The sequence below is a fragment of the Naegleria gruberi genome (assembly GCF_000004985.1).
Source record: "Naegleria gruberi genomic scaffold NAEGRscaffold_27, whole genome shotgun sequence".
Classification (NCBI taxonomy): Eukaryota; Heterolobosea; class Eutetramitea; order Acrasida; family Naegleriidae; genus Naegleria; species Naegleria gruberi.
In genome coordinates this window covers 101,103-127,157 of record NW_003163300.1, presented here as the reverse complement: position 1 = coordinate 127,157, position 26,055 = coordinate 101,103, and the positions used below count along the sequence as shown (strand labels likewise).

General features: G+C 33.3%; 16 protein-coding genes and 1 non-coding gene across 17 annotated transcripts; 8 read left to right on the top strand and 9 right to left on the bottom strand.

The window, feature by feature from the left end:
• Window positions 1-5: 5 nt before the first annotated feature.
• On the bottom strand, window positions 6-2,520 carry NAEGRDRAFT_79940 (uncharacterized protein; the record flags this gene model as incomplete). Its single annotated transcript, XM_002676480.1, has 4 exons — window positions 6-1,318; window positions 1,360-1,659; window positions 1,790-1,913; window positions 1,969-2,520. 4 exons carry the CDS (start codon window positions 2,518-2,520, stop codon window positions 57-59), a joined length of 2,238 nt encoding a protein of 745 aa, XP_002676526.1. The 3' UTR covers window positions 6-56.
• Window positions 2,521-2,929: 409 nt separating this feature from the next.
• Window positions 2,930-3,535, bottom strand: NAEGRDRAFT_68177 (uncharacterized protein; the record flags this gene model as incomplete). The annotated part of the gene is made up of 1 exon (XM_002676479.1): window positions 2,930-3,535. One exon carries the CDS (start codon window positions 3,533-3,535, stop codon window positions 2,930-2,932), a length of 606 nt encoding a protein of 201 aa, XP_002676525.1.
• A 262-nt stretch (window positions 3,536-3,797) lies between these two features.
• NAEGRDRAFT_68176 (uncharacterized protein) lies at window positions 3,798-5,114 on the top strand (the record flags this gene model as incomplete). Its single annotated transcript, XM_002676566.1, has 1 exon — window positions 3,798-5,114. One exon carries the CDS (start codon window positions 3,798-3,800, stop codon window positions 5,112-5,114), a length of 1,317 nt encoding a protein of 438 aa, XP_002676612.1.
• A 399-nt stretch (window positions 5,115-5,513) lies between these two features.
• NAEGRDRAFT_68175 (uncharacterized protein) lies at window positions 5,514-6,308 on the top strand (the record flags this gene model as incomplete). The annotated part of the gene is made up of 1 exon (XM_002676565.1): window positions 5,514-6,308. The coding sequence occupies one exon, from the start codon at window positions 5,514-5,516 to the stop codon at window positions 6,306-6,308; it is 795 nt and encodes a 264-aa protein (XP_002676611.1).
• A 1,089-nt stretch (window positions 6,309-7,397) lies between these two features.
• NAEGRDRAFT_68174 (uncharacterized protein) lies at window positions 7,398-8,408 on the bottom strand (the record flags this gene model as incomplete). Its single annotated transcript, XM_002676478.1, has 1 exon — window positions 7,398-8,408. One exon carries the CDS (start codon window positions 8,406-8,408, stop codon window positions 7,398-7,400), a length of 1,011 nt encoding a protein of 336 aa, XP_002676524.1.
• Window positions 8,409-9,165: 757 nt separating this feature from the next.
• On the top strand, window positions 9,166-10,263 carry NAEGRDRAFT_68173 (uncharacterized protein; the record flags this gene model as incomplete). The annotated part of the gene is made up of 1 exon (XM_002676564.1): window positions 9,166-10,263. One exon carries the CDS (start codon window positions 9,166-9,168, stop codon window positions 10,261-10,263), a length of 1,098 nt encoding a protein of 365 aa, XP_002676610.1.
• A 413-nt stretch (window positions 10,264-10,676) lies between these two features.
• NAEGRDRAFT_68172 (uncharacterized protein) lies at window positions 10,677-13,523 on the bottom strand (the record flags this gene model as incomplete). Its single annotated transcript, XM_002676477.1, has 3 exons — window positions 10,677-10,734; window positions 10,860-12,292; window positions 12,726-13,523. 3 exons carry the CDS (start codon window positions 13,521-13,523, stop codon window positions 10,677-10,679), a joined length of 2,289 nt encoding a protein of 762 aa, XP_002676523.1.
• Window positions 13,524-13,636: 113 nt separating this feature from the next.
• NAEGRDRAFT_t349 lies at window positions 13,637-13,709 on the bottom strand. Its single transcript has one exon. It is a non-coding gene; the product is annotated as a tRNA-Lys (tRNA).
• Window positions 13,710-14,528: 819 nt separating this feature from the next.
• NAEGRDRAFT_83175 (uncharacterized protein) lies at window positions 14,529-15,303 on the top strand. Its single transcript, XM_002676563.1, has 2 exons — window positions 14,529-14,542; window positions 14,656-15,303. Exon 2 carries the CDS (start codon window positions 14,657-14,659, stop codon window positions 15,269-15,271), a length of 615 nt encoding a protein of 204 aa, XP_002676609.1. The 5' UTR covers window positions 14,529-14,542; window position 14,656; the 3' UTR covers window positions 15,272-15,303.
• Window positions 15,304-15,914: 611 nt separating this feature from the next.
• On the top strand, window positions 15,915-16,667 carry NAEGRDRAFT_68170 (uncharacterized protein; the record flags this gene model as incomplete). Its single annotated transcript, XM_002676562.1, has 1 exon — window positions 15,915-16,667. The coding sequence occupies one exon, from the start codon at window positions 15,915-15,917 to the stop codon at window positions 16,665-16,667; it is 753 nt and encodes a 250-aa protein (XP_002676608.1).
• Window positions 16,668-16,771: 104 nt separating this feature from the next.
• Window positions 16,772-17,245, bottom strand: NAEGRDRAFT_68169 (uncharacterized protein; the record flags this gene model as incomplete). Its single annotated transcript, XM_002676476.1, has 3 exons — window positions 16,772-16,888; window positions 16,943-16,964; window positions 17,028-17,245. 3 exons carry the CDS (start codon window positions 17,243-17,245, stop codon window positions 16,772-16,774), a joined length of 357 nt encoding a protein of 118 aa, XP_002676522.1.
• Window positions 17,246-17,564: 319 nt separating this feature from the next.
• Window positions 17,565-18,149, bottom strand: NAEGRDRAFT_68168 (uncharacterized protein; the record flags this gene model as incomplete). The annotated part of the gene is made up of 1 exon (XM_002676475.1): window positions 17,565-18,149. One exon carries the CDS (start codon window positions 18,147-18,149, stop codon window positions 17,565-17,567), a length of 585 nt encoding a protein of 194 aa, XP_002676521.1.
• A 349-nt stretch (window positions 18,150-18,498) lies between these two features.
• Window positions 18,499-19,386, top strand: NAEGRDRAFT_49466 (uncharacterized protein; the record flags this gene model as incomplete). Its single annotated transcript, XM_002676561.1, has 1 exon — window positions 18,499-19,386. One exon carries the CDS (start codon window positions 18,499-18,501, stop codon window positions 19,384-19,386), a length of 888 nt encoding a protein of 295 aa, XP_002676607.1.
• A 353-nt stretch (window positions 19,387-19,739) lies between these two features.
• On the top strand, window positions 19,740-21,239 carry NAEGRDRAFT_49465 (uncharacterized protein; the record flags this gene model as incomplete). Its single annotated transcript, XM_002676560.1, has 1 exon — window positions 19,740-21,239. One exon carries the CDS (start codon window positions 19,740-19,742, stop codon window positions 21,237-21,239), a length of 1,500 nt encoding a protein of 499 aa, XP_002676606.1.
• Window positions 21,240-22,527: 1,288 nt separating this feature from the next.
• Window positions 22,528-23,455, bottom strand: NAEGRDRAFT_68165 (uncharacterized protein; the record flags this gene model as incomplete). The annotated part of the gene is made up of 2 exons (XM_002676474.1): window positions 22,528-23,085; window positions 23,201-23,455. 2 exons carry the CDS (start codon window positions 23,453-23,455, stop codon window positions 22,528-22,530), a joined length of 813 nt encoding a protein of 270 aa, XP_002676520.1.
• A 326-nt stretch (window positions 23,456-23,781) lies between these two features.
• NAEGRDRAFT_49463 (uncharacterized protein) lies at window positions 23,782-24,867 on the bottom strand (the record flags this gene model as incomplete). The annotated part of the gene is made up of 1 exon (XM_002676473.1): window positions 23,782-24,867. The coding sequence occupies one exon, from the start codon at window positions 24,865-24,867 to the stop codon at window positions 23,782-23,784; it is 1,086 nt and encodes a 361-aa protein (XP_002676519.1).
• A 359-nt stretch (window positions 24,868-25,226) lies between these two features.
• NAEGRDRAFT_68163 (uncharacterized protein) lies at window positions 25,227-26,021 on the top strand (the record flags this gene model as incomplete). The annotated part of the gene is made up of 1 exon (XM_002676559.1): window positions 25,227-26,021. The coding sequence occupies one exon, from the start codon at window positions 25,227-25,229 to the stop codon at window positions 26,019-26,021; it is 795 nt and encodes a 264-aa protein (XP_002676605.1).
• Window positions 26,022-26,055: the final 34 nt, after the last annotated feature.

Genomic DNA, 26,055 nt, shown 5'->3' with positions numbered 1-26,055 from the left:
ATTTTAGTAATACAAGTGTCCTATTAAATTTTATTTTGACTTAAAATTCCCTGTCTTTACAGTGTCCATGATTTAATGGTGTGGTCCGTTGAACCTGTCACCAATTTTGTGGAACTGAAATCTAAACTATTTACAGAACCTATGTGTCCAAAAAATTCTCTCGTTGTTTTCTTTGTTTCCAAATTATATTCAATCGGATTAAGGCAGAGGAATGATCTACCATTCATCTTGCTTGTTGAATTTCTTGTTGAGGAGTATGCAGCAGTTTCATTTGTACCATTCTTAAATGCTGAAGTTATTGGTACAGTTGATGAAAATATGAGCCTTGACCCAAGGAATTTCAATCCAGATATTGGGCCTCCATGACTTGCAAGAGAATCCAAAAGTTTTCCAGCTTTAAGATCATAGTCCAAGATTTGTCCACTCTGGCAACCAACAATAATTCTATCATCGGTAAATTGCAATACATTAATTGCATCGTGAGTGTTAATTCTCTTATTACATTTTCCTGAACGCAAATCCCACAAACGCATACACTTATCACCACCTCCTGTCACTAGGAATTGAGATTTGAATTGGAGTGTCTTGACATATCTTTCATGTCCAATTAGAGTCTGTACACATTCACTCTGATTCTTATCCCAAACTTTGACAGTCTTATCAACACTACCACTGATGATAACACCATTGATATCACTCTTCACACAGGTGACACCTCCTTCATGTCCTTTCAGAATTCTCAGACATTTTTCTTCAAGGTCTGGATTACTCACATCCCACAATCTGATTGTACCATCTCCAGAGCCACTCACTACAAACTTTAAATCGTCAATGAGTCTTTCGTATTCCTCACCTTCTGTTACATCAACAAAATCGGAGGTTACTGAACGAACCCAACCAGAGTGACCGAAAAGAGTTTGAAGACACTTCTTTGATTGTAAATCCCAGACACGTACACTGCAGTCAGCTGATCCTGAAATGACAAATCGAGAGCCAATCATGTGTAGGGATGTAATACTCTTGGTATGTCCTCTTAATGTACATTCAGAAAGATCAAAGGGTGTATCAGAGTCAGCCAATTCTTTCAAAACCTTCTTTCTATAGGTTCTGGGTGTCATTTGGCCAGAAGTAGATTGTTGAAAATTAAATGATGCTGAACGAGTTCTAAATTGAGTACTGAAAACGACATCGTCCAAGGTGTGATGTTGAAAAGCTCTGTGCTTATTCCTAGTTGATAATTGAGGTCGGTAAACATTGTGACTAATTTGAGTTCTATTATTATTACTCATTTGATGATAAATGTTGGCTGGAAGTGAAACTCTAGAAACACTAGTCAAATCACTTCCTCCACTCGTATACTCCAAGCATCATCGTCTATATCCTCGTTAATGATATCATCTAAATTTTGTGATTCATTATCATCTTCAGATTGAACATCTGAAATGGTAATTGATTCCAAAATTTGATTATTGTTAGTCAAGTTGTTAGTAATTTCCTCCTCGGGTATTGTTGCAGGGGATGATCCCTGATTATTATTTGTTTCATCCCCTCTTCCATTATTATTATTAATCTTTCCATTAAATTGAGCCTTGTACTTGATTTCTTCACCCTTGTTAGTTTTCTCATCTAGTTTGAAAATCTTTTCCTGTACACCTTTCACTAAAATTGTTTTTCAATCATGATAATATGATAATACAATATGAAATTATATCGGAATTCATTGATTAATTTTCAAATTTACCAGATCATGAATTGTATGAATAATTTCAAATCATGAACAAAAACCTACATTTCTGTCGTATTGTTTGTTGTAGTTTATCCAATCTCCTTTCCTTATCTTCCATCATGCTCTTTCTTTCTTGATATTTGAAAATTAATTCCTCCAAATGTCCCAATTCATTTCTCACTTGATTCTAAATATTTAAATATATTCAATTTAATTTCCTATTATTATTATTAAAAACTTACTCGTTGATCTTTGAGTTTTTCAAATTGTTGAGAAAGGGCTTGTGATTCCATTTGCAATTCCGCATAATAAGATGAAGTATTAGATGATGGACGAATACCTATACTAGGAGCCATTCTCATTGAACCAACACTTCCTGTTGCCGATAAATTTCCATCATCAATGTAATTATTAGTTTGTTGTTGTGATGGATGAGGTTGGTTATATACAATTCCTCCTCCACTACCCATGAATGAACCTTGTTGCATTGCCATATTATTATATAATTGCTGTTGTGGTGGTGGTGATTGTACTTGTTGTGAATGATGAACATAGAGAATTGGAGATGAGGGACTTCTCGGTGAATAGTGTTGTTGTTGTGAGGGAGGTAATTGATTATTTTGTTGTTGTTGTTGTTGCATCATCATCATTTGTTCCGTCATTCCATATGGTATATCACCAATATACTGATTATTGCTATTGCTGCTAGTGTTATTCATATTTCGTGGCTGCCGAAAACCCATATTATTATTGTTGGTTGTTGGACTGGGTTGATTAGAGCCATTTTGATACATTTTTTAATCAGCAATAGAATTTGATCTCGTTCTTGTTGATTACTTTTTCTACCACTTATAGGTAGTCACAGAGGAGAGGATGATATTCCGGTCTAGTAAAGAAGAAAATTTGCAATGTTGTTGTTATTGTTTTTATCTTGTGTTTTGTTGGATGAAATATTTGTTCGTAAGTGCTCTTTTTAAAAACTTATTAGTAGACATTATATATTGATTTTGATTGAGGATTCTGTTTAATGAAAATCGATTTTCAAGCATTGCCAAAGTGCATCATCACTCCAATAAAGACAACTCAAATGTTATTCTTCTTCAGGTTGTTGGTTCTTGTTTTCGACTTGCTTAATGAAAGATTTTGGTGTGAGATTTTTGATGAATTGAAAAATTAGAAAAAAATATAAAAAAATGTACAGATTTAATCCTTCATTGCATTTTGTTCTCTCTCATCACGTAAGCGATCCAAACGTCCTGTAACTGGATGAGTTATTGCAGCTTGTGGATTTGTCATACTCTCCATCGGATGAGGGTGAGTTGGCCCGTGATCTTTTGCCCATTTAATTGCATCTTCTAGTGTTGCTAATTCTTCCTCATTAAGTGATTGTCTAATAATCGGAAAAACATCCTTTTCCTCCTCTTCAATGTGATGAAGTTCCATCTCGATGAATTTCCTAACAGCCTTATCAAACACGTGCCAATCAAAGTCATTACGAATTACACTCGTCTCGAAGAAACGTAACATTTCCTTTGTAATCAAATCATCTAGCAAATTCTTATTGTACAAGAGTTTGGCTTGTTCATTTCCCATCTTTTCTAAAAGGATTGGATAGAGATATCTTTCCTCACTTGAAGCATGCTTGACAATTTCTGTGGTGAATTGTTTGACGAGTTGGCGTTTGTGAGTTTGTGAAGTGTTGGTTCCATTCAAGTATTCATTGAAAAGGCTTTTGACTTTCTCATGGTCCTTGATGAGGTATCTTATTCCATCAAAACTGAATTCTACTACTTGTGGATGTTCTACCATTTTGTTTCGAATAGCTGAACAAACTGAGTGTATGAAGAAGAAACATCATCATCATTGCAACCAATTTGGAAAATCTCCCTATTCATTCTTGTATCTAATTCAATACTTCCCAATTTGGACTATTTTAGACTGAATGATTGTTTGTGAAATGTGATTATCAAAGGCTAGACTGTTGAACTTTAGCCTTGAAACAACCAGCCTACGACATTCATATAGTTAGCCTTTTCACACTATTGAATTTTTCAAATTGAAAAAAAGCAACATGCTTCCATTCCCTTCAACAACTACAGCACTCAGCTCAAATGATGCCAAGCCTAAACAATATACTAAACTTTTGACTTATCCTCCAAACAGCACCAATAGCAATGCTACTATTCAACGATCATCCAATGCGAGTTCAAGTAGTGGTGCAAGTAATTCTACCACTATTGCCTCATCTACAACATCATTCACTAGCCTCCTTCAAGGAAGTGGCGGAATGGAGAATTGCACCAATACTACTCTATCAAATGGTACTATAACTAGTTCTCATAATACTGCTGCTACTACCAATAATACTAGTAATACAAATAATGCAAGAGTAGCCACAATTAGTTCAAACAGTGCTGGATCAACATTAATTCAATTAGTGAATAATGGTAATAGTTCAATTGAAAAGACAACTCAACAACCAATCAAAACAAGCAAGCAACCAGTAAGAAGATCACCTCCTCCAACACCTGTTTCTGCTTCTTCCTCATCAGCAGCCACCAAAAAGCCTTCACCAAATTCTCAAAGTGTGAAAACTTCGCCTCCAAAAAGAGTGGAGCAAACTACAAGGCTTTCCAGTGATTCTGCTCTCTCAGTAGACATTGATTCAAGTAAGAAGAGGAATAAGAAGAGAAAGGCTGAGAATATTTCTCCAGATATGAATTCATATTTTCAAGAGGAAGAGAGTACTAGTGGCACTCCTCAAGCATATACACCTTCAGTTTACTTTGCACCTCCTGTATTTCAATCATACGATTACTATTCATATCCTCAAATGATGGGTGTTCCTCAGTTTGCACCAACCACTAGCCAAGGAGGTGCTACTTCTTCCTCTTCTTCTGAATCCTTGGCTACCAAACCAAAACAATTCGAATCAGATGAAGACTATTGCAAGAGAAGACCAATAATTGCCCAATATTTAGAGAAGAAGTTAGGTTTTACAAGATATGTTCTCGATAGATTGGACGATAGGGAGCTAGCTCACCAATTTATTCATTCATTGGTGACTGCCAAAGATAAGACCATGATGGGATCACTTTGTATGTCTCTCCTCTCTGTCTACTTGCAAGAAATTAAGTGTGTTCCAGTATCTGATTTGTCATTCCAAGATGGAAGTACTCAGACCAATTCTACTCATTTTAACATAATGGGAGCCTCAATGGAATATTCTGCACTCATTTCCCGAATTTTAATCATGACCAGTGATCCAGACTGCAAACCTAACAAGGTTGCTGATCTATTGGCTTTATCATTCATGCTCATTTTCAATTTTGGATCGTACTGTAGATCGGGTAGTGTTGCACCATCATCATCAGCAAATAAACAATAATTCACTTTGACTGTTGACTTTCAATAAGTGGCGTAAACACATGTTAGAAATTTCCAATCACCATTTCATAATTGTACACCCTCCTCAATTCGTAAACTTCCTCAATGATGGCGCATTCTATTAATAATACGCTCACTTGAGTACTGTGCAGATTCCACTTCCTCGCATTTTTCAAAAAAGGATAGGAAGCCATAACAGTGAAAAGCAGCTATGGACACGCAGAAAGTAAAATTCAAGAACGTATTTACGTACCTTGTCCGTTCTCCGTACTCTCTTAAATACCATTTCCTTTCACTAGACTCGACACAAATTCAACTAGAAAAAAACAAGAAAACAACAACTCAGTGGGCTGACTTTGAGAGTTTGATTAATTCTGATAAATTCGAATTGGAAAACTAAATGTTTCACAATGTGTTTAGTAAGGGATGGTCTTTGTATTCTCAAAACCTCATTAAAAGACCACTCATAACAAAGGGGTTAACAGCTGCCACATGTTATACTGTCAGTGATGCTTTTATTCAACATGCAAATTATTTGCAAAATAATTCAACAGAGAAGGGTCAATATCAACATGATTATAGTCGTTCTGTAAAGTCTTTTATATATGGAGTATGTGTGTTGGGACCAACTCTTCATTATTGGTTTAGAGCTTTGGATAAGATTGTGCCAAATGTCAAAGGCAACTCACTGCCACTTCCAAAGATTCATATTGATAAGGTTCCATCACCATTCTTTAGAAAATCAACAAATAATCAACTTCTCTTATCAAATAATGGGTTGACAAGGGGAATTACCAACTCAATAGTTCAATACTCGCCACATACAATCAACTTGCAATGGTTGACCAAATTTTCTCCACAACGTTTGGTCTGGAGTGCCAAACGAGTACTCATCGAACAATCAAGCTATGCACTTCTAATGACAGGCGTCTATTTCATTAGTTCCACAACATTAGATTTCATATTTGACAAGTCACTACTCAATCAATCAATTGGTGAAAGAATTAATGCATGGGCAACAACAATCAAGTCACGACTCACTTCAGAATACAAGGAATATCACATGAATAACTTGAAAATCCAACCATTCTCCACATTTTTCAATTTTCTTCTCGTTCCACCAATTTACAGAGGTTTAGCTTTGAATCTTTTTAATGTTGGTTTGAATGTAAATAAATGGAGAAATTCCAAGTAAGAGGTCATGAAAATCTCTTTCAAAATAAAAGAAGTTTACTTCTAAATTAATTTCCATTTTGTTATTCTAATCTATATAATAAATTATTATCAAATTCAAATTTTATTTTTCAAAAATCCTTGGAATTAATGTAAGTAATTAACTTTGGTAGAGTTGATCATGAATTGATATTCATTGATTTAACTGTGGACTTCGAAGTCAGTTTGAACAAGAATAATTATTCTTGGGAAAATATTATGAATTTGGAAAAGTTATTTGGACCCTCAATCAGAATTGATGTAATGTGAAGAATGTGGCTTGGTTGAAGAATGATTTTTTGCATTAGGATTAAACAACAAAAAACCACTTTCAATTCCCAAAACTGGTAGTTATTATCAAAATGGAGAAATAATATGTCCTTAAACAACCTATTGTCAAGTAATTCTACATTGCCAATGTTTGGGATTTTATAAGTCTGTAACAGACCTATAAATGGCAAAAGGTAAAGTGGTAGATGGAATAATAATTGATGGAATTTTCTTATTGGATTCCATAACAATTGTGCCTTCCCCATACCATAATTTAAATATTCAACAAATGCACATTTACAACATCTATTTGGATGGCAAAGATGTGAACCATCAAATTTTAGTTGTGGCATAATATTAGTTGAGTAATAATTGAAATATTGATAAAGATAGTTGGGTTTCTTCTTTAAATAAGGTTCTTGTTGTGAATGATAAGTGCCTGTATTGCTGTCATACATTCTTAAAGTTGATTCTGAATTCATTGATTAATAATTTTTTTTGTTTTAATTTTGAATGAAAAATTGATGTATTTATTCAGGATGTGAAAGACAGTATTGTAAAATGTGATGGATGGAATGATGTTATTTCATCCTTAACAACTATATACATTATAATGTCCTTAGCTGTACTCTATTAAGAAGGAAAGCACGTTTGGAACTTGCAAACTGCCTTGCCACCACTGAAAATAGTTCAATAGTATTAATCCAACAATCTCACATCTTGACACTATACATCATATAAGATATTACAAGTAATAATTTAACATTTGAACGAGTTCTATGACAGTCCAGTTTTCTTTCTATTAATGTATCCAATGTAATGTTCCACCATTTCCAGTACAAACATACAAGTTTCCATTCCTTTTATCTACACCAATTGCATAATTCATACTCAAACCCTCAATATTTTTCACCACATTGAGTGATAATTTATCTAAAACGACAATCTTTCCATTTGTACAATCGCTCACATAAATGTATTGTGTAATGGGTTCATAGAAAATACTATATGGATCCATAAAGATGTTCGTTTCTGAATTTTTCTTGACATTTCTTAAAATCCACTCTCCATTCTGATTCATAGTATGAATTTCCAATCGTTGCTCAAAATGATCTGCATGACTCAATATCATTTCATCTTCTGGAGTGAAGGCAACACCATACATACCATTTCCACGATTTAAAGAAATGAACTTGCCGTTACTCTTCTCAAATCTCAATAATCCCTTCTCAAAATCACACACATACACATCATTCTTGAAATTTGCCACTCCCCACGAATTAGGTAATTGATAATCCGACCTCCACACCAAGCACTCGTGAGATGATTTACCCTGAATCAACATGGTCAAATTATATTTGATTAAATTACAACTAGTCACATAAATATAATCCTGTCCATCAATAGCACACTCCTCCACATGAAAACAATTCCCTCTCAATCCCTCCACAGCAATAATCTGTTTCACTTTTCTAGTATCAATATCTAATAAATAGAATGTCTTGTTATTCCCACCCAAAAGAATGGCATTGTACTTGTAGAGAATTTTAACTTCATAGGAAAAGAAATCAGTTGGCAAACTTTGAACAGCATCAATTGATGAATAGGTAGCGAGTGGAAAGCTCACGCCTTTAGGCGTGCTAATCTTCTTCTTTAGGAGTGATAATAATTGGTGATGATCATTTCGAGCTTTATCGGAATGTAAACTTGATTGACTATTGCACACAAAATCAAAGAGAATAATTTTAGAGCAGTCTTCTTGTTTGTTCAATTTTCTTTCCGAAAGGGAGGAAGAGCTATCAAGTGATGACATTTTTTTTTTGAAAAAGTTTACAAACCAGTTCATACTACTATCATATATTTCAATAAACTTTTCGTCAACTCCATCACGTTGCATATTCAAAAATTGTTCCAATAATTCTGTATCAACAAACGAGTTTGGCTGGAGGATCTTGAATATGCAAATTGCATTGGAAAGAATGACCAACAGTTCAGAACATTCAAAGTTGTGGAAAAGCTCAATATAGAGCCAAATTGTAAAGCTCAAACTTACATTTAAGGGAATAATCTTATTTTGGAGTCCAAATTTGTCTTGACTCAATGCACACTCCAAATGATACCAACACGAAAAGAAAAAATCCGTTTAGATTCATGAAACTAATCACAATCTCTTTCCTTTCCCTTCTCTTTATCTTTATTATTTTTGTTTCGTCTTTCGAAAATGAAGCTGTTCATGACGAAGATTTCGAAATTAATCAACAACGTATTTCCCTCCCCAACAGTAAATTGTTGAAAAAACTTCAAATTATACATGTGCTTGGATCCTTCATTGAACCTCGTCCTTCCAGAATTATGAGATATCCTCGTGATAAAAAAAAGAAGGGACTTTTTCCTCAAAATTGCAAATAAACACTTGCTATAAAATAGAATGTCAGATGGTTGATATTCGAAATAAAAAGGTTGCCTTGGACAATTGACCGAATCGTGACCTTAATATATTAAGTAATGATTTATCTTTAAAAGGAATTCTATTACTGCTCACCTATTTTAATATCATCTCTAAGAAAAAAATGAAACCACTGCATAGGGCCTTGTTGGCTTTGTCCATCGTGTTGGTACTTCACACTCTTTTGACCATCGCACTCACTCCTTGTGATCTCCTTCAACAAAAACAACAAGAATTATCAGATGTTAAGAGAAGCGCAGAGGAGAGTAACATCTTAATGAGAGCCTTTGATGAGATGGGAAGATCGGGAGCGTTTTCCTACAAGAAGGATGAATTGAGAGAACAAACTATGAATTTTGAAGCCAACTTGAAGGAATATAAAAGATTGGATAAAACATTGCAGATGCAAGTTGATTCATTGAGTGTTTTATGTAAGAAGGAACCTGGTTTGAGTCAAGTATCATCATCAATGAAGACTGCTTCCTCAGCATCCAATAATATTAAGATTGCTTCTACAACAACTTCAGCACCATCCAATACACAATTTGTACCAACTGTTAATACAGAAGGTCAAACAGATAGTGATGATGAAGAAAAATCAAGTACAGGAGAAGTTTCCGAAAGAGAATATGATATTGGATTGAGAGTCGTAGATGGAGCTTACACTGTTGGAGAAGGTTTGAGATCTTGTAGATTGTACAATGCAACTGTTGCTGGCCTCAAATCAGGCAAGTATTGGATCAAAAACAAGACAGATAGATTCATTGCCTATTGTGATATGACCACTTTGAGAGGAGGTTGGACTTTAGTCTCCTCTAGAAGTAGTAAATTTGAACCGATCAATAGCGAAAATATAGTTTTACCATTGAGCTTTAAGGGAGAATCTGTCAATATTGAAAGATGGGTAGGATTGAAGGAAATTAGCTCTATAATCATGATAACAAACGGAAAGGGTAAATACGCAACTTTCAATATTGCTTCTCTTACTATTAGTAAGGTTGGTGTCTGTAGTGGATTAACTAATGATTTGTCCAATAGAGTAATCTTCCACAAGGAAACAGCTGGATGTAATTTAGTTGGAAATGACTATTGTTTGATTGGTACCAACTTCCCAGGTGGTAGCACTGAAGTAGCCAACTTGTGTAATGATAAGAATATATTTAACAAGTTTGACTTCAAACCAAATGAGAAGATCCAAGAATTGGATGTGTATATTAGATAAATATGTATCACAATTTTTCTCATCACTTGCTTAATGTTTTTTGTATTGTTCAGTCTTATTCTTCTTCCTCCATTGAATCAGATGAATTTCTAAAATTCAAACGTTCAATTATTTGTCTTGTAAAAGATTGGTTAATTTCTTCATGCATTGAATGATCGTCCTCTGAGATGAATTTGTAAAATATATCATCAAATATTGAAATAATATCCTCACTAGGTTCTTTCAACGAGTGACATTTGAAATCCGAAACAAATGCTCCAAATGTGATAATATAAAATAAAATTAACAATTCCAATCCATTATTGCAATCTTCATCACCTTCAATAGATAAACTTGCATACTTGATATTCTTCATAATTCTCAATTTTTCTGAAACAGTGCAATCAATTATCAAATCAGAGTGAATAGAAATATCAAAACTTTCCAATTTGGAAAATTTTCTTGTCAGAGGAGACAAAACTCTCAAAATATCTGAATAAAAGTACTGTGAATCAATTGTCATGGATTTGATATTTGTAAATATATCCAACTCAAATAAATCCAAATCTTCATCAATTGATACCCCAATCTCTTCCAAAGATGGTGAAGTGTTGAACATGAAACAAGTTCCTGGATTAGATAATGTGTTCCTCATAGGTATATCTTCACTGTAGAGTGATTCATAAGGTTGATTTAAATATGACATTAATTTCAAACTCCTTATATTTGGAATAATAGACAGGGGTGTCAAATCAGTCAAGGAATTTCCATAATTAACAAGTATCAAATTTTCTACATTAGAGAAGAATGGTTGTCTCAACATGTTTGATGCTTCACTTATAGTGGAGAGAAACAAATCCAGTGTCAGAGTTTTAATGTTTGAAGCATATTCTCTCTTTGATAAATACAAAAAAATTTCCTCACTGTTGGATAATCTCAAATATAAATTTTGAACATGTCTCATAGAGATGGAATTAAAATTATCCAAATGAAAATTATTCAAATCAATTATTAAATTCTTGAAATGGAATTGAAAATTATTGGTCTGATTCCTATTGAATAAACTAGTAAGAATGTTAATAAATGCAAGAGGAGTGCTGGAATTATAATAGTGATCTGGAATATTTTCAATGATGAGTGTTTCCAATTGTGTTGGTAGGTTTGCAGCCAATTCCTCTTCAAATTGAACAGATTCTTCAGGACGAGGTGATGAAAATCTTGAGAGATTGGTTCCCATCACAAACTCTTTCAAGGTTTTTGAAAATTTGGTTAGAATTCTCATGAAATGAGCTTGTCCAATATCCACATAAAATCCCCTCACTACAGATTTGGAAATTATAAAAGATTCCAATGCCTCTATATTGTTACAAATATTCTCAAAACTTTGGTTGTATTCACCTGGAGCCAACTCTCCTAATAGAATTAACTTTTTCACATGTCTACAATTCAAAGATATAGAATCGAGTATGGATGGTGTCCAAAATGGTAGTGCAATTTCCTCAATATCACTCATTTCGGGAAGATAATTTTCCATCAACTGATCAAATACTCTCCTAGTAGAATCAGTTAAATTATTCGTTTGTGGATTTATAATTCTCAATTGTTTCAGTGGACATTTAACTTTTAAAGAGTCTTGCTGATAAATTCGTTTCACAACGCAATCAGTTCTTAATGTCTCCACCAAAATTCTCACCTTCACAATGAAAGGACAATGATGAACAATTAAATCAAACACTGAAAACATATCCACATTCCTACAATCAATTATCAACTCCCTAACATGATAAGAATTTGAAAATTCATCCACCATTGTTTGAATCAATTTGTTTTCCACTTTTAAAAACACTCTGCTCAATTCACACTTCTCCATCATTTCTCTAATTTGTTTATAATTAATAACTCTAGCTGGTTCTCTCTCCCTAACCAATACTTGAATAATTTCATCCGTTTCTTCATCATATTCCTCCTCATATAAATCCTCATCATTGTCTGCTGAGAAATGTCCAATCTGATTAACTCTAGTTAATTGATCCAAATAGAATAAGTTCCTCTTCCAAAAGTATGGATTATTGTTGACTCGATGATGAAACTCCTTGTTCAACATTCCGAGAAGAAAAAAGTAGTAATGGCAAGCTGTGATAGAGTGCTTGACAATAGATCGGAAGGGAAATTGTGCAAGAGTTGAGGAAGAGGGTTGTATTTGTCTTTCGTAGAGGGATTCCAGAAGGTCTTGGTCTGTACTGATGATAAATTGACCAATAAGATGAAGAACTTCATCCGGTAGATGATTGAGCATTTTCTTTTGTTAAACTAAAGTGGTGGCACATATGTTTTTGAATAATAATAACTCTAAAGAGCAATCAAGGACTCTTTCATAACCATATTTCCATCTTTCCTTATCTTGCAATTCATTATCTAATATAATTTATTCTGTCAAGATTATTAAATTTAGATGCAACTGTGATTGTTCTTTTCATATGTACTCCAGTATCAATTGCAAGATCATATCCTTGTCTATTCAATCCATCAATAATTGAAATTCTCTCTTCCTTTGATAAGTTTTGAGAGAGTTTGAACTTTCCCTTCAATTCCTTAACAATCAGTGTGAATCCAACAATTGCCTTCAATTTTTGTTCAGCATATTTCTCATCAGTCTTTGAGAAATCATACTTGTAATCGTCCAATTCCTTCACTGGATTTCTGAAATGCTCCATCAACCAATCCTCATTGAAAACTGTCAAATCACTAACAATCTTATGCTTTTCATCTGGTGAATCATAAACTTGGCATGAATCACAATGGGCATGAACTGCTGTGAAATTCCAAGTTGGGACTTTCTTCTTTTGACCTTCCAATCCTCCCAAAAACCATTTTGGTGAAATATAGAAATGTGGTCCCACAAAGATAACCTTGCAATTCCATCCATTAGAAGTTGAGGATTTTTTAGCAAATTCTTCCAAAGCCATGCAATGAGGATTTTGCTTGGCTAAATGGAAATGCAACTTGAGAGAGTTTGGATTCGTTTCGTCTACCAAGAAGGGAACATGAGAAGTGTGTAATTCAGATCCTTTCCAGGTGAGGAGAATGCCAAAGGAGTTATCTTTCATTAATTGAATGGAATCTTGATCTAGTTCAACTTTGTAGTGCTTAGGAGTGTATAAAGAGTACTTTTGAATGTTGTTGAACTCTTTTACATTGTCAGTCCTGTTATACTGTTTAAAATAAACAAAAGCCAAACATAACACAGCACCAATGCAAGCAGATAGAATCAATTCAATCATTTTTTTCTTATTCTTTTTGTGGATCCTGATGCAATATCGAAACTCATCCAGCAAAGATGTCTCCTCTTTTAAAAAATCTTTACAATCGGAGTTTTGAAAAAGCTAAAAGCAACCGCCCCACGTGGGGCTCGAACCCACGACCGTTGGATTAAAAGTCCAACGCTCTACCGACTGAGCTAGCGGGGCTGCACACTGAAATCAAATGTCGCAAAATTTGTGCTTGATAAAGTAATCTAGGTAATTGAGTTTCTCTACCCAATGCGTCATGACATTCTTATGCTATTCTATCAACACCAATACCTTCTCTTTTCATTAAGCTATAGAGAGCTTCTTATCCAGTGTCGAGTGTTGAGGAGGTTGCTTCGTCATAGGATTGAAGATTACCACATGTCAATGAAAACAACCAATGGTTTGTCTATTATTATGAATATGTGAGAAGCAAAGTATCCTAACAATCAACATTACCACTCTTATTGGTCAATATCATTGTTTAAGGTGAAATGTGCCTATTTCTAAGGAATGAAGAGTTTTTCATCATTCACAAGAACTTTCAAATTCAAGAATGATTTTGAAAATAGAAAATTTTCAGAAGACACGGATGTTGCAGCTCTATGAATAATTCACAAATGACCAGGAAGAACTCCATGATGATGGCAATACCTAATTGTTTTGTATTTGTGTTCCTGTTAATTTATCCAAAAATTATATTCAATAGATTTCCGTGCCATGTATGGCTCTTGTTTGATGATCAAAACACATGAATATTAATTTTCTCTCATCACTATGCAAGATTGATGAAATGATACTTTGTTGTTGATCATACTTCCCATGTTTGATAATTCCTACAATATCCTCTGGTCCAACATTAGCTAATTGTTATTATTGCATAGGAGCCTCTTCTTTCTTGTTTGCCGAAGAGAGTTTTTTTGGCAAGCAAATTTTGGCTCACAAATGTTTTCATTGTAAAACTCCAACCCCACTATATTTTATAAAACTTGTTCGAAAAAAAAATCGCAAAAAGTACGTAGCATTTTATTCTGTCAAACTCACCTCATACTTACTTCCCCTATTGTGATGATGTACTATTTGAATCTCTTCACAACAATTATTGTTATTATCATTATTCATTAAAGATGTCTACATTCAATCGTACTGTTGTTCTCGATGGTAAGGGTCACATCTTGGGTCGTCTCGCTGCCCACGTTGCCAAGGAAGCTTTGAGCGGAAAGAAGGTCGTCGTCGTCAGATGTGAAGAACTCCTTATCCAAGGTAAGATGAAGAGAAACAAGGAAGCTTACGAATCATACTTGAGAAAGAGAATGAACACCAATCCAAGAAAGGGTCCATTCCATCACAGAGCTCCATCTCAACATCTCTACAAGATCATCAGAGCTATGGTCTCCAGAAAGACTGAAAAGGGTAGACAAGCTTTGGCTAGATTGGAACTCTTCGACGGTGTCCCAGCTCAATACAACCAAGTTAAGAGATTCGTCTGTCCATCTGCTCTCGCTGTTACCATCTTGAAGCCAAGCTCACCTGTTACTAGAGTCGGTGACTTGTTGAAGAGAATGGGTTGGAAGTATCACGATGTTGTTGTTAAATACGAAGAACAAAGAAAGCAACAAAATCAAGCTTACGTTGCTGAAGTCAAGACTTTGCAAAATCTCAAGAGTGAAGCTACTGAACAATTGAGTGGTAACACTGAATTCCAAACTGTTGTCAAGAAGTTGGCTGAATTAGGCTATTAAATAAATTAAAACACACCATATAAATTCAAAAATTCAAAATTTACATTTTAACTTCTTTTTAATCCAATGCGGACTTTGAATACTGTTGATATTTAACATAAACTTCATGTCAACACAACCAAGATGGTTTTCAAATATCCCTTCCATTTTCAAGCTTCATTTTTGTGACGAAAAACGATAAAATTTTCGCTTGATTTTTTTCCAGCCCCGAGCTTGCAAAGTGAGAGGACGGCTTCTAATTTACTTTCTATTTCGATGCCCCAGTCTTACGCTTGTCCACCAGCTACAAACCTTTTTCAATAGCAAACTTGAACAATAAACAGAAGAAAAAAACTCAATATTATCCAATGATGTTGTGATAAAGCAATTTATTGTTAGTTTTTGTTTTCATGAAGTAATAATAAGTTATTGCTCTAAATTGTTTTCTTGCTTACTACCACCATCACGAATATTTTTTATTGTTGTGATGATCGAATTAGAAGTTGAAATGGAAGCTGTCCTCCCACTTTGCCAGCTAGCCGGTGGAAAAAATTCTGATGGTGAAAAGTGGACAAAAAGTCTCCAGCGATTTTGGAAGGGATATTTTCAAATTGCCTACTTATGTTCTTTTCATCCAATTGCCCAAGATTAACAATTCAAAAAAATGAATTTTCTCAAAGGACTCATTAATAAGCAAACATCAGCAGCTTCGTCAACCAACTTTATTGCTCCTCTTCTTGCCAATAATCCTGCTGTTCAAATATTAAAATCCGATTTAGAACAAACACCACCAACAGCACTCTATCATCCTACTTTCATCTCTCCAAAAGACTCTCAAACCATTTGGAATGAATTGAAAAACTTGCAAAAACATGAACCCTTCCTTGCCAATCCACAATTAAAACGATCCATCTTTAATGTACACTCGGAGAGTCAAGTTGAAAAGTGTGCCGATTTGTACTTTCCAACTCTCTTCGCCTACATTCAAACATTGAAACCATTCTTCTACAAGAGAAAGAGACCTTGTCCATCAGTAATGTCCCTGTCCAGTTTGGAGAATTCAGACTATCCAAACATTGTTCCGAATACTATTCAAATTAATCATTATCAAGATATTGAAAAAAGTGGATGTCCTCTTCATATTGATAGTAGAGGATTGGGTCCAACAATTGGAATGTTATCTTTCGGAAATGATGCTACAATGAGTTTCATGATTGATCCTCCTTCCAATTTTACAATTGAACAAGTGCAGGAATGTCCAGATGAGTTTAGAGTTTTACTACCAAATGGATCTTTAGTTATTCTGGCTGATGATATCAGATATAAATATGTGCATGGAATTAGAAATGAAATACAGAAGAAAAATCATCCAGATCATGCAGAAAGATTTTCAGTCGTATTTTGGTATCAAGATTAGATTGAAGACTCTTTTATTTGAAATATTTCCATAAGATTATTTGCAATGATATTTCGAGTTTACAATGGATTTTCAAATAGAATTGAATTACAAATTGAAACAATTTATTCGGACAAATTGGAATGACTACCATCGCAGAATGGTGGATTTTTGGATTGTTTACATCCACAAAGATAAACTTCCTTATCACACAACTCTGGTGTAGCTTCAAATTTAAGGGACTAATTAAAGATGACACCTCAATTAATTGAAATTGTTAAATAATTTAAACATACCTTCATTCCAGTTCCTTTATGTCTATGTTATCAAAATTTTCAAGAATCAATTCCGATGTTCCGATAATATTTATCACAAACTTACTTTCCATCACAAAATGGTTGTTTCTCAGAGAGTCCACATGTACACCAACCATATTTCTTTCCTTCCTCCAAAGTAACAACGTACGGTCCTTTTTGTGCACAAATTGGTTCAAACTTGGTTTCGGAAGCTACAGCAGAGGTAACTGGCGAGGTGTTTGTTGTTGATTTGGAAGAGTTGAATAATCTGGCAGTGGTTCTGAACTTTAAGAGTACTCTCATTTTTAATTGAACATTAAATAATTCGAATATTAATTGACGTGATGACCGGTTGATTTAAACATTAAGGTAAGGAGTTGATTCAATGGTTTTATTAGTTCGTTGGAATGTGGAATAATAAAATTCAAATGATGATAAATGGATCATTCTTTCAAATAACTTTTCGTTAGAACTCTATTATTCATTCCTCACTGCTCATATATTACTTGTCTTTGGAGAGTTAATTTTACTCCTCAAATATTAGAACCAATAACAATGAACTGACATTACTGTTGCATTTCAAAATAAAACAGGCAATTTAAATTCATGACAATTTCAATTACTAGTAAAATTTTCTTTTAGCTCTTCCTCTAATTATTAATGGTTTGGCTGGTGGAGGAGCTTGTTCTGGTGTTTCCTTCTGAATTGTTATAATACTAGAATCTTGATCCAATTCATCATCATAATGAAGTTCCTCAAGACCATACTTATCCTCTTCAATTTGTGTTGGCTTGTTTTCATTCAAAATCTTCAGAGTTTCTGCCAAGTACTTGAGGGGATTAAAGTAAATTTCCTCCAATTGTTTGTATTCCGATTCAGTGAGAATAATTTCTTCTTCCTCAACACAATCAGGATCAAATTGCAACAAACTAGTTCCAATAATTGATTGCCTCATCATGGAAGTAGACATGGAAACACTATTATTCGTCGAGCAACTAAAACTAATTGTTGGAGCCGAGACACCAAATATTAACGATCTTCCCTCCTTACTCTCATGAAAATCAGTATACTTCATAAAAGTTTGTAAATTTATAGAGAGTGCTTCCATTGCCTCCCTCAGAAAGGGATCTAGGGCTTTCTTTGTCTGATCGTGTGGTCGTGGCACTGTATTCTCTTCAAAAGTATGATGATTGAGGATGTTTCTCATTTCTTTTTTGTTGTGTTTTTTAGGCGCGGAATCGTAAATTTTATAATTGATGGTAATTGATAAGCTTTTTCACCTCTTTTTTTTCAATGTAATGAGTTGGATCAATGCATTCTATTCATTCTCATAATCGTAAATTTTATAATTGATGGTAATTAATAAAGTTTTTCACCTCTTTTTTTTCAATGTAATGAGTTGGATCAATGCATTCTATTCATTCTCATAATCGAGTTTTATAAGAATTATCTTTACACTTCTCGTAGCAGTGATGGTTTTGAAAAGAGAAAATTAATAATTCAATTAAAAATAAAATTTTTTTTGCATCAGAAAAAAATATTAAAAAATTTTCATCATGATGAGACGTTTAGTAACATTAACAGCAAAGAAGAATTTCTTGCCATCATCAATTTGTTCTTTCAATAATTATTATACAAATATTAGAATTTTGGATAAAACTGCTACAACATCATCCGAACCTGTCGATGTACCAGTTTTGAGTGGAAAGACTTTTACTGAAGATCAAGTTACCGAACGTATTTTGAACAAATTAAAACAATATAACCAACTCACTGAAGATGTTGCTATTGATGTAGACCTTGATGAATCTCAACGTGCCGCACAAGAAGAAGCCAACAAACGTACATATAGAAGAGAATACGATCTTTTGTGGGAAGATGAAAGAGAACCACAATACTTTAAAAACTCAGTTCAAGGAAAGAAGATTGCCGATATACCATGTGTTTTTGATATGGTTCCACAACTTGCCGATAGAATTTCACCAGTTATTACCAAGGCTGAATTGGAAGAATTGTTGAAAAAACCTAAGGATGTTTACAATTATATGGTAGTAGACGTTCGTTCTGCTTTCCGTGCTTTGGACTATATGATACCAGGAGCAGTCAACATTCCTTTCACTGATATTAAAGAAGGTGCTGTCGGATTGAAGGCTGAAGCTTTTAACAAGAGATATGGTGCACCATTACCAGAAGCTTATTCCAATATTATTTGTTACAGTGATTCTCCTGCTGAAAGTGAAGCTGCTTGTATGATTTTGCAAGAAATGGGATTCCAAAACACTTTGAACTATAGAGGAGGATGTTCTGAATGGTTCGGAAATGAATTCAAGATTTTGTGGAGAAGAAAGAAATTACACAAGATTACCGGAGAAAGAAAATCCAACATGATGAAACTTAAGGAAAAGTCAAAAGAAAAGTTGTCGAATACCAATAAGGAAGAATAAGATTTCACACAACTCGTTTTAGGTTTTATAAAATTTAAATTTTCAAAATTTTAATTTAATCTGCTTGATGGTGTGTTACACAGAGTGGTTTCAAAGAAACAAGTCAGACAAGTAATGAGAAATTGAAACACAACCTCCTCTATTAATGCCAGTTCACTGATTCCGAGAAATATATTCAATTCAAGAACAATGAAACGATTAGTAATGTATAGGATCGTTCAGAAGAAGAATCTCTCACCAGAAGTGTTTTCGCCTGATCTTCTAAAATTCAAACAATGAGGTCAGAAACAAGAACAGGTTGAAAACTTTAACCAATTTTTAAAAATTAAAAAAACAAAAATTTAAAAAATAGGATGGAGGAAAAACACATGATCGAAACTTTGTCTGAAGATATTGAAAACCTAATCAACAAAGAACGGTCGGATATTAATATTATTACACAGGAGTTGTTGGATGAAAAAGATAAAAAAAGAAAAATTAATGCATCGGAAGATTATAACAAAAAGGCAAAGGTTGAAAGTGGTATCATAAAACATTCGGATGATTATATTAAAAAACTATTGGATACACCGTACTTGGATTGGACAAAGGATGAAGTTTTTTATTTGTTATGTACTGAGAGAAATAAGGGTGGTGTTGGTTTGAGCAAGGAGGTTTCAGGTTTATTTTGTGAAGGTGATTTCTGTGGTGAAAGTATTGGTAGTATTATTAGAAACCAACCTATCAACCTATCCGAAGCAATTACCACCATATCCCAAAAGTTCCCAAATGTTGATCAAAATAGTATTATGGTTGTTATATTATGGATTGGTGGTTTATTAATTTCTGGTAATTTAAAAGAGAAAAAATCAATTATTGATATCAACAAAGGCAGAATACAACAGATATCTGCTCTCAATAATGCCAGTACTTTTATGGAATTTATTGGAGTAGAAGAATTAGGAAAAACTATATCAAAGACTTTACTTACAAGATTTTCAAATAATACATTACAATCCACTCTTGATAAAACCCAAGTACCAATCATTGTATTTGCAACTTCACCAGGTACAGGAAAAACTAGAAATGCAATGGAAGTAATTAATTGTGCAAAACAAGTTTGTGAAGATAAGAGTTTACAAGAATATTTAGATATCAGAATTGAATTGTACTTGCCAATGGGAAGAAATGGAATGGGTTATGGTAGATACAAAAGTGATTACATTAAGACTCCAAATTATGCAAATAGATTTTTTGCTATTAGATTGTGTTATTTATTTTCCACTTATTACTTGCAATCTGAATTTAATGAAAACGACTGGGTCTTGGATAGTGTTGCTAATTTTTGTTCTTGGCTTAAAGATGAATATTTTGCCTCTTCAAAGATTACAATTGTTGTGGTTATTGATGAATTTCAAAAATTGAATGAGAATGAGTATAAGTATTTGGAAGAAGTTGTGGACGACACAATTAGATCTGGTTTAGATGTGACAATTAATACTTTTGGAGAGGTTTGTACTAAATGTCTAACAGATATACTCTTTGTTCCAATATTTTCTGGATTATCATTTACACCTATTAATAGAGCTATTAAACAATCAACTCATCCAATTCTCCATATCCAACCTATTAGACTACGTATGTCTATGGTAGATATTTTACAATTTCTACGTAACTACTTAATAAGATGTACAAAACAAGCTACAAACTTGGGATTGAGTTATTCAAATTTATTGACACATCCAGAATTATCAAAGTGTTTAAATAGATGTTGTGGTGTTCCAAGATTAATAGAATACATGTTAAACGCAATGGCTTTCTCTGGATCTAACTGGCAATCCATATTTAATAACATTGAAAGAGGTAATCCTTGATTCTATGAATATTCAGAAATAGTTGATTCCATTTTTTCTTATCACTTAATTAACAGAAGAGTTAGAAGAAATATTATGTTGCAAAAGTTTTCAATTGAATCTTTAGAAGTAAATGGATGTATTACTTTGGATACTGTAGATACTGATTTTATAGTCGTACAACCAAATTTACCACTCGATATTTCCATTCCAACAAGAGATACTGTTTTTAGCGATTTTATTGACAAGTTAAGTAGTTGTATTCGGAATAAGGGTGTTCAAAATCTCCATGGGCTTGAGTTTGAACAGTTTAATGCAAGTTTTGAAGTAGCCAAATGCCATGCTCATAGAATATTGGGGAATAATAATATTTTGTTTAAAGAATATTTCTCAAATATGGTACCAACAAATGCATTGCTAGAATCATTGTTATGGAAAGAATCTGTTATTTTATTAGAGGAGTTTAATGTTGAAACAAAAGTAATTGCATTAAATGGTGATACTAGTGAAGATGGAATTCATTACATCTACCAAAAAACAAAGAATAAGAAAGGGGCTGATAGAATGTGTGTGACAACTATTCAGTATCCTGATGGTACCATCTCAAAAACTAAACTTTTATATCAAGACGAAGTTGATAAAGACATAATAGAATGGAATACTCTAATTGACAAAAATGGTTTACCATTTCAACATCCATCAGCTATTGTAATATATTTTGGTTGGAAGATGATATCTAAATTGGAAAAATATTTGCAATTAACAAATCAAGAGATATTGTCAACATTGGGTGAAAATTTCTTCAAATTACCTTTTATGGTATTGAATTGGACTTCTCTAAAAGTTTATTATGGAAAACCTATTTATCATGCAATGTTCAACCTTTCCCTTCCAAAAATTGTCAATTTAAAGAATTGTGATGATAGTATAGTAACACTACTTTTTAACAAAGTTGTAACCAAAATGGAAATGAAAACAGCTAAACAACAACTTTCTAATTGCAAATCTCTGGAAGATGTTACTAAAATATTTCCAGAATCTACATATTTTCTAACTGACTCATTCACTAACCAACAGGCCAAGATAATTGTGACTTTTGGTGATGATGAATTTGTTGTAAACAAGTAAATCTTAATTTCTCAATTCAAAAAACAATTATGAAACAACAACTTAGTGGTATGATTTCAACTTGACAACACACTAACATCCAAATTAGATTTGCAAATTTGTTGTGTATTTATGGTAATACAACATCAAAATAGTTCAATAATTCAATTAACACGCAATAGTCATTACAAAGTAGAAATAATTAACGAACTTCTTGCTTTCTTTGTAATCTCATTCTAAATTCATTCTTCCAATCTTCAGAAATACTCTTATCATCAAATTCAATCTTTTCAATCTTGTCATTTTCACGAAGAACCTTCATGAAAGGAGTTGCACCATCATCACCAATCGGATTAAAATCCATATTCAAACTTCTCATTCCCTTATTTACAACCAAAGCTTCAGCCAAAGCAATGGATCCAGTTGTGCCAATATTATTCTTGACAATATACAATTGTTCCAACACTGAATTGACTTTTAACATTTCTGCCAAAGCAACAGCTCCATCATTTCCAATATCATTTCTTGAAATGTCCAAAACTTTGAGTTTCTTATTGTCCTTCAAACCTTCAGCCAAAGCTTTGGTTCCTTCAGCACCAATTGTGTTATCAGTCAAGTAAATTGTGTGAATGGAATTGTTAAGAACGAGAGAAACTCCCAAGAATTTAGCTCCTTGTGTTCCAATACCAGACATTGACATGTCAATCATACCAAGAGCTGTCACACGTTTAATTGCATCAGCTAAATGTTTACATCCAACCTAAAGTGAATATCATCCATTATTATTATTATTATCATTATTTTAATTAAATATATTAATTAACATTGATCATCATTTAAATATTAAATACTATTTAATATTGTTGTAAACCTACATCACCAATTCTATTATTATTCAAATACAATCTTTTCAAAAATCTATTAGTCTGCAACGCCTCTCCAAGTGCTTCCAATCCCTTCTCATCAAAATTATTTGCCTTCAAATGGAGAGCATAACAAGTATTGTTATTTCTGAGAAGATCGGAAAGTTGTGCTAATTCCTTGTTGTTGATTTCCTTTTCATCCAAGTCGAGGTCGCAATTTTGACCAGATTTGATGAGCTTTTCAGCTTGGGAGAGTTTGTTGCCCATTTTTTTTGTGTTGATTTTAATGTTTGAAAAGTGACAGTTGTTTGTTTATAATTGACAAGTAGGTTTGGTTAGGGAATAATGAGGTTTGTGAAAAGAAGTTTGTGATATTGGATTGTAAATCACCTTATTATTGATGAAAATGATAATAAAATCCATCAATTTGCATAATAATTTATCAGAATTTAGAAAGTTTCCTTTTTTAATTTCATTTCTCAATATTTTGTAAACTATTACACCACTGTCCTTTATGAACATTTCATTAATTTGCATCATAATTTAAGAAAAGACTTCTTTTATTAAGAGTAATCTTTGAGTGGTATCTTAATTTAGTTACTTTCATTAGTAACTTGACTCCATAATTGAGCAGTCCATTCATCAATTGAAGTGGTGGCTGCATTTGGACAAAGATGAGCATGAGCAAATGCCATCCATCTTCCAGACTTGATACATTTAGCTCCAATGGACTTCAAACGTTCTCTCAATCCTCTGTCAGATGTAACAAATAGACAAGAATCCAAAGTGCCAGCAATATTTTGTCGATTTGCCAATTCAACAAGCATATCATCAGCAATGGTGAATCCTTCCTTCTTGGCAGATGAAACAACAAATGTTCCATCATTGGAAGTACCATTAACTTGATTGCTTGAAGCATCAAAAACAACATGCATTAAATTCAATTTTTGATTGAAAGTTGTTTCAGAGAATTGAGAATACTTTTTAGCCATGTGGACAAGTAATTCTTCAACTTGGTGTTTCTTCTTACTCTTGAGAATTAAACCTCTCAAAGTATTGGTTTGGAAGAAGAGATTATTACCATCAATGATAATTCTACTAATTTCTGGATTCATCTTGGATGCAATTCCAGTACTTTCATCTACGAGAATTAAATCATCAGCATGAACCTTTTGAGATTCTTCCTTTTGGAAACGACGTTTTTCTTGACGTTCTTGTTTCTTGAGCTCTCTTTCAGCTTTTCTTTCACTCTTATCATTAGAAACTTTATCCTTCTTGGACTTTTTCATTCTAATCTTGAAATCAACAATGAATGGTTCAACAGAAGTTGTGGTAGAGGAATCAAGACGATGTTGAAGAATGGAATTGATAGAATTGGTCCAATCTTCATCAGTATGAAGGGCTCTAAACTTTTTACCAGATTTTGCCTTGAAATCCTTAACTTTAACAATCTTGACAGATTTTGGTTCTTCATCATCATTCATCAAATTTGAATTAAATTGATTTGCAATATAATCTTTCAAATCTTGAAGATTTTCCAAAGGAGAGAAGGAAGGCAAACTTTGTTCAATAATTTGATCATCATCATGCTTCTTCATCAAATAATTTAATTTAATTTCAATTGGTTCGGAAGCATTAGGTGCGTTATTGTTGCTGTTATTAACAGTGTTGCTAATCATTTCTATAATTTGATTTGTTTTTTTGAAATTTATAGTTCTAGGCTAAAAATTTTGGCGGGTTTTTATCTTGGCGTTGTTTTACAGAGTTCATCATCTGAATTTTTATGTAATGACCTTTAAAAATAGAAGAAGTCGTTGTAAGGGAATAGAAAACATCTCAATTACTCGAATTTTATAGTGTTACCAAAGTGTATGATCAATGATTGAGCATAACACCTTTAATAACTCTCTGGAATCGAATTGGAAAGATAATTGCTTCAGAAATATTAAGGTTTTTGATTTCAATTTCGAGTTTGAAATGAAGATTTTAATATTTGAAGTGGTTAATATTCAAAGTTGAAATTCATTCACTAGAAAAAATGAGAGAATCCACTCGTTATGATATTCAATTGGATAATGAAAAGGCATTCAAGATTATTAACAAATCGGCGGTGGAATGTGCTGACTTTCGAAGAGATCTTTCTGAAAGAATTGGTTTCGAATATGGCACCAATGCGGATACTTGTGTATTAGCAATAGATGTGCAACAAATTGATAATGGAGTTGTCAATGCTGTCTATTGTTTGACCATTAAATTAAATGATAAGGAATTGAAGAGCATTGTAAAAATTTTGCCCCCAAATTGGAAAAGATTGAAAACTCTCAATGAAGTGTTGGTGATCCAATTCCTTAGTGAGAATGTTAAAGATTTTCCAGTGCCAACCATTTATGGATACGATTGTGAAGGTGATTTAATTGGAAACGAATACATTTTCATGTCAAAGTGTGAAGGAATAACATTGAACACAATTTATGGTGACATGACCACTGACGAAAGAAAACATTACTTGAATCAAATAGTTAAGGAAAGATCCAAATTGAGTGATTTAAAATTCCTCACAAGAACTTGTGATAACGATCAAGCTGGGCCAAATCCCTTATTTGGATGTTATCAAGGTATTGAAATGAAAAATGGTCAAGTACTTGCCCTCATTGGTCCTAATTGTGATACCTTAAAAGGTCCATTCCGTTCTTTCAATGATTACATCATTTCCTTAATTGATTTTCGATTGGAAGATATGAAAATTATCAAGAATGGTTCCTTATCTTACTTTGTTACTAAATTCCAACGATTTATTGAACATGTTAGAAACAACAATAGAGTTTCCGTATAATTTAATGTCAATTTGCCATATTGATATTACTCCA

Coding starts and splice junctions, on each gene's coding strand:
- NAEGRDRAFT_83175 (XM_002676563.1), top strand. CDS start 14,657: ATGTCTACATTCAATCGTACTGTTGTTCTCGATGGTAAGGGTCACATC.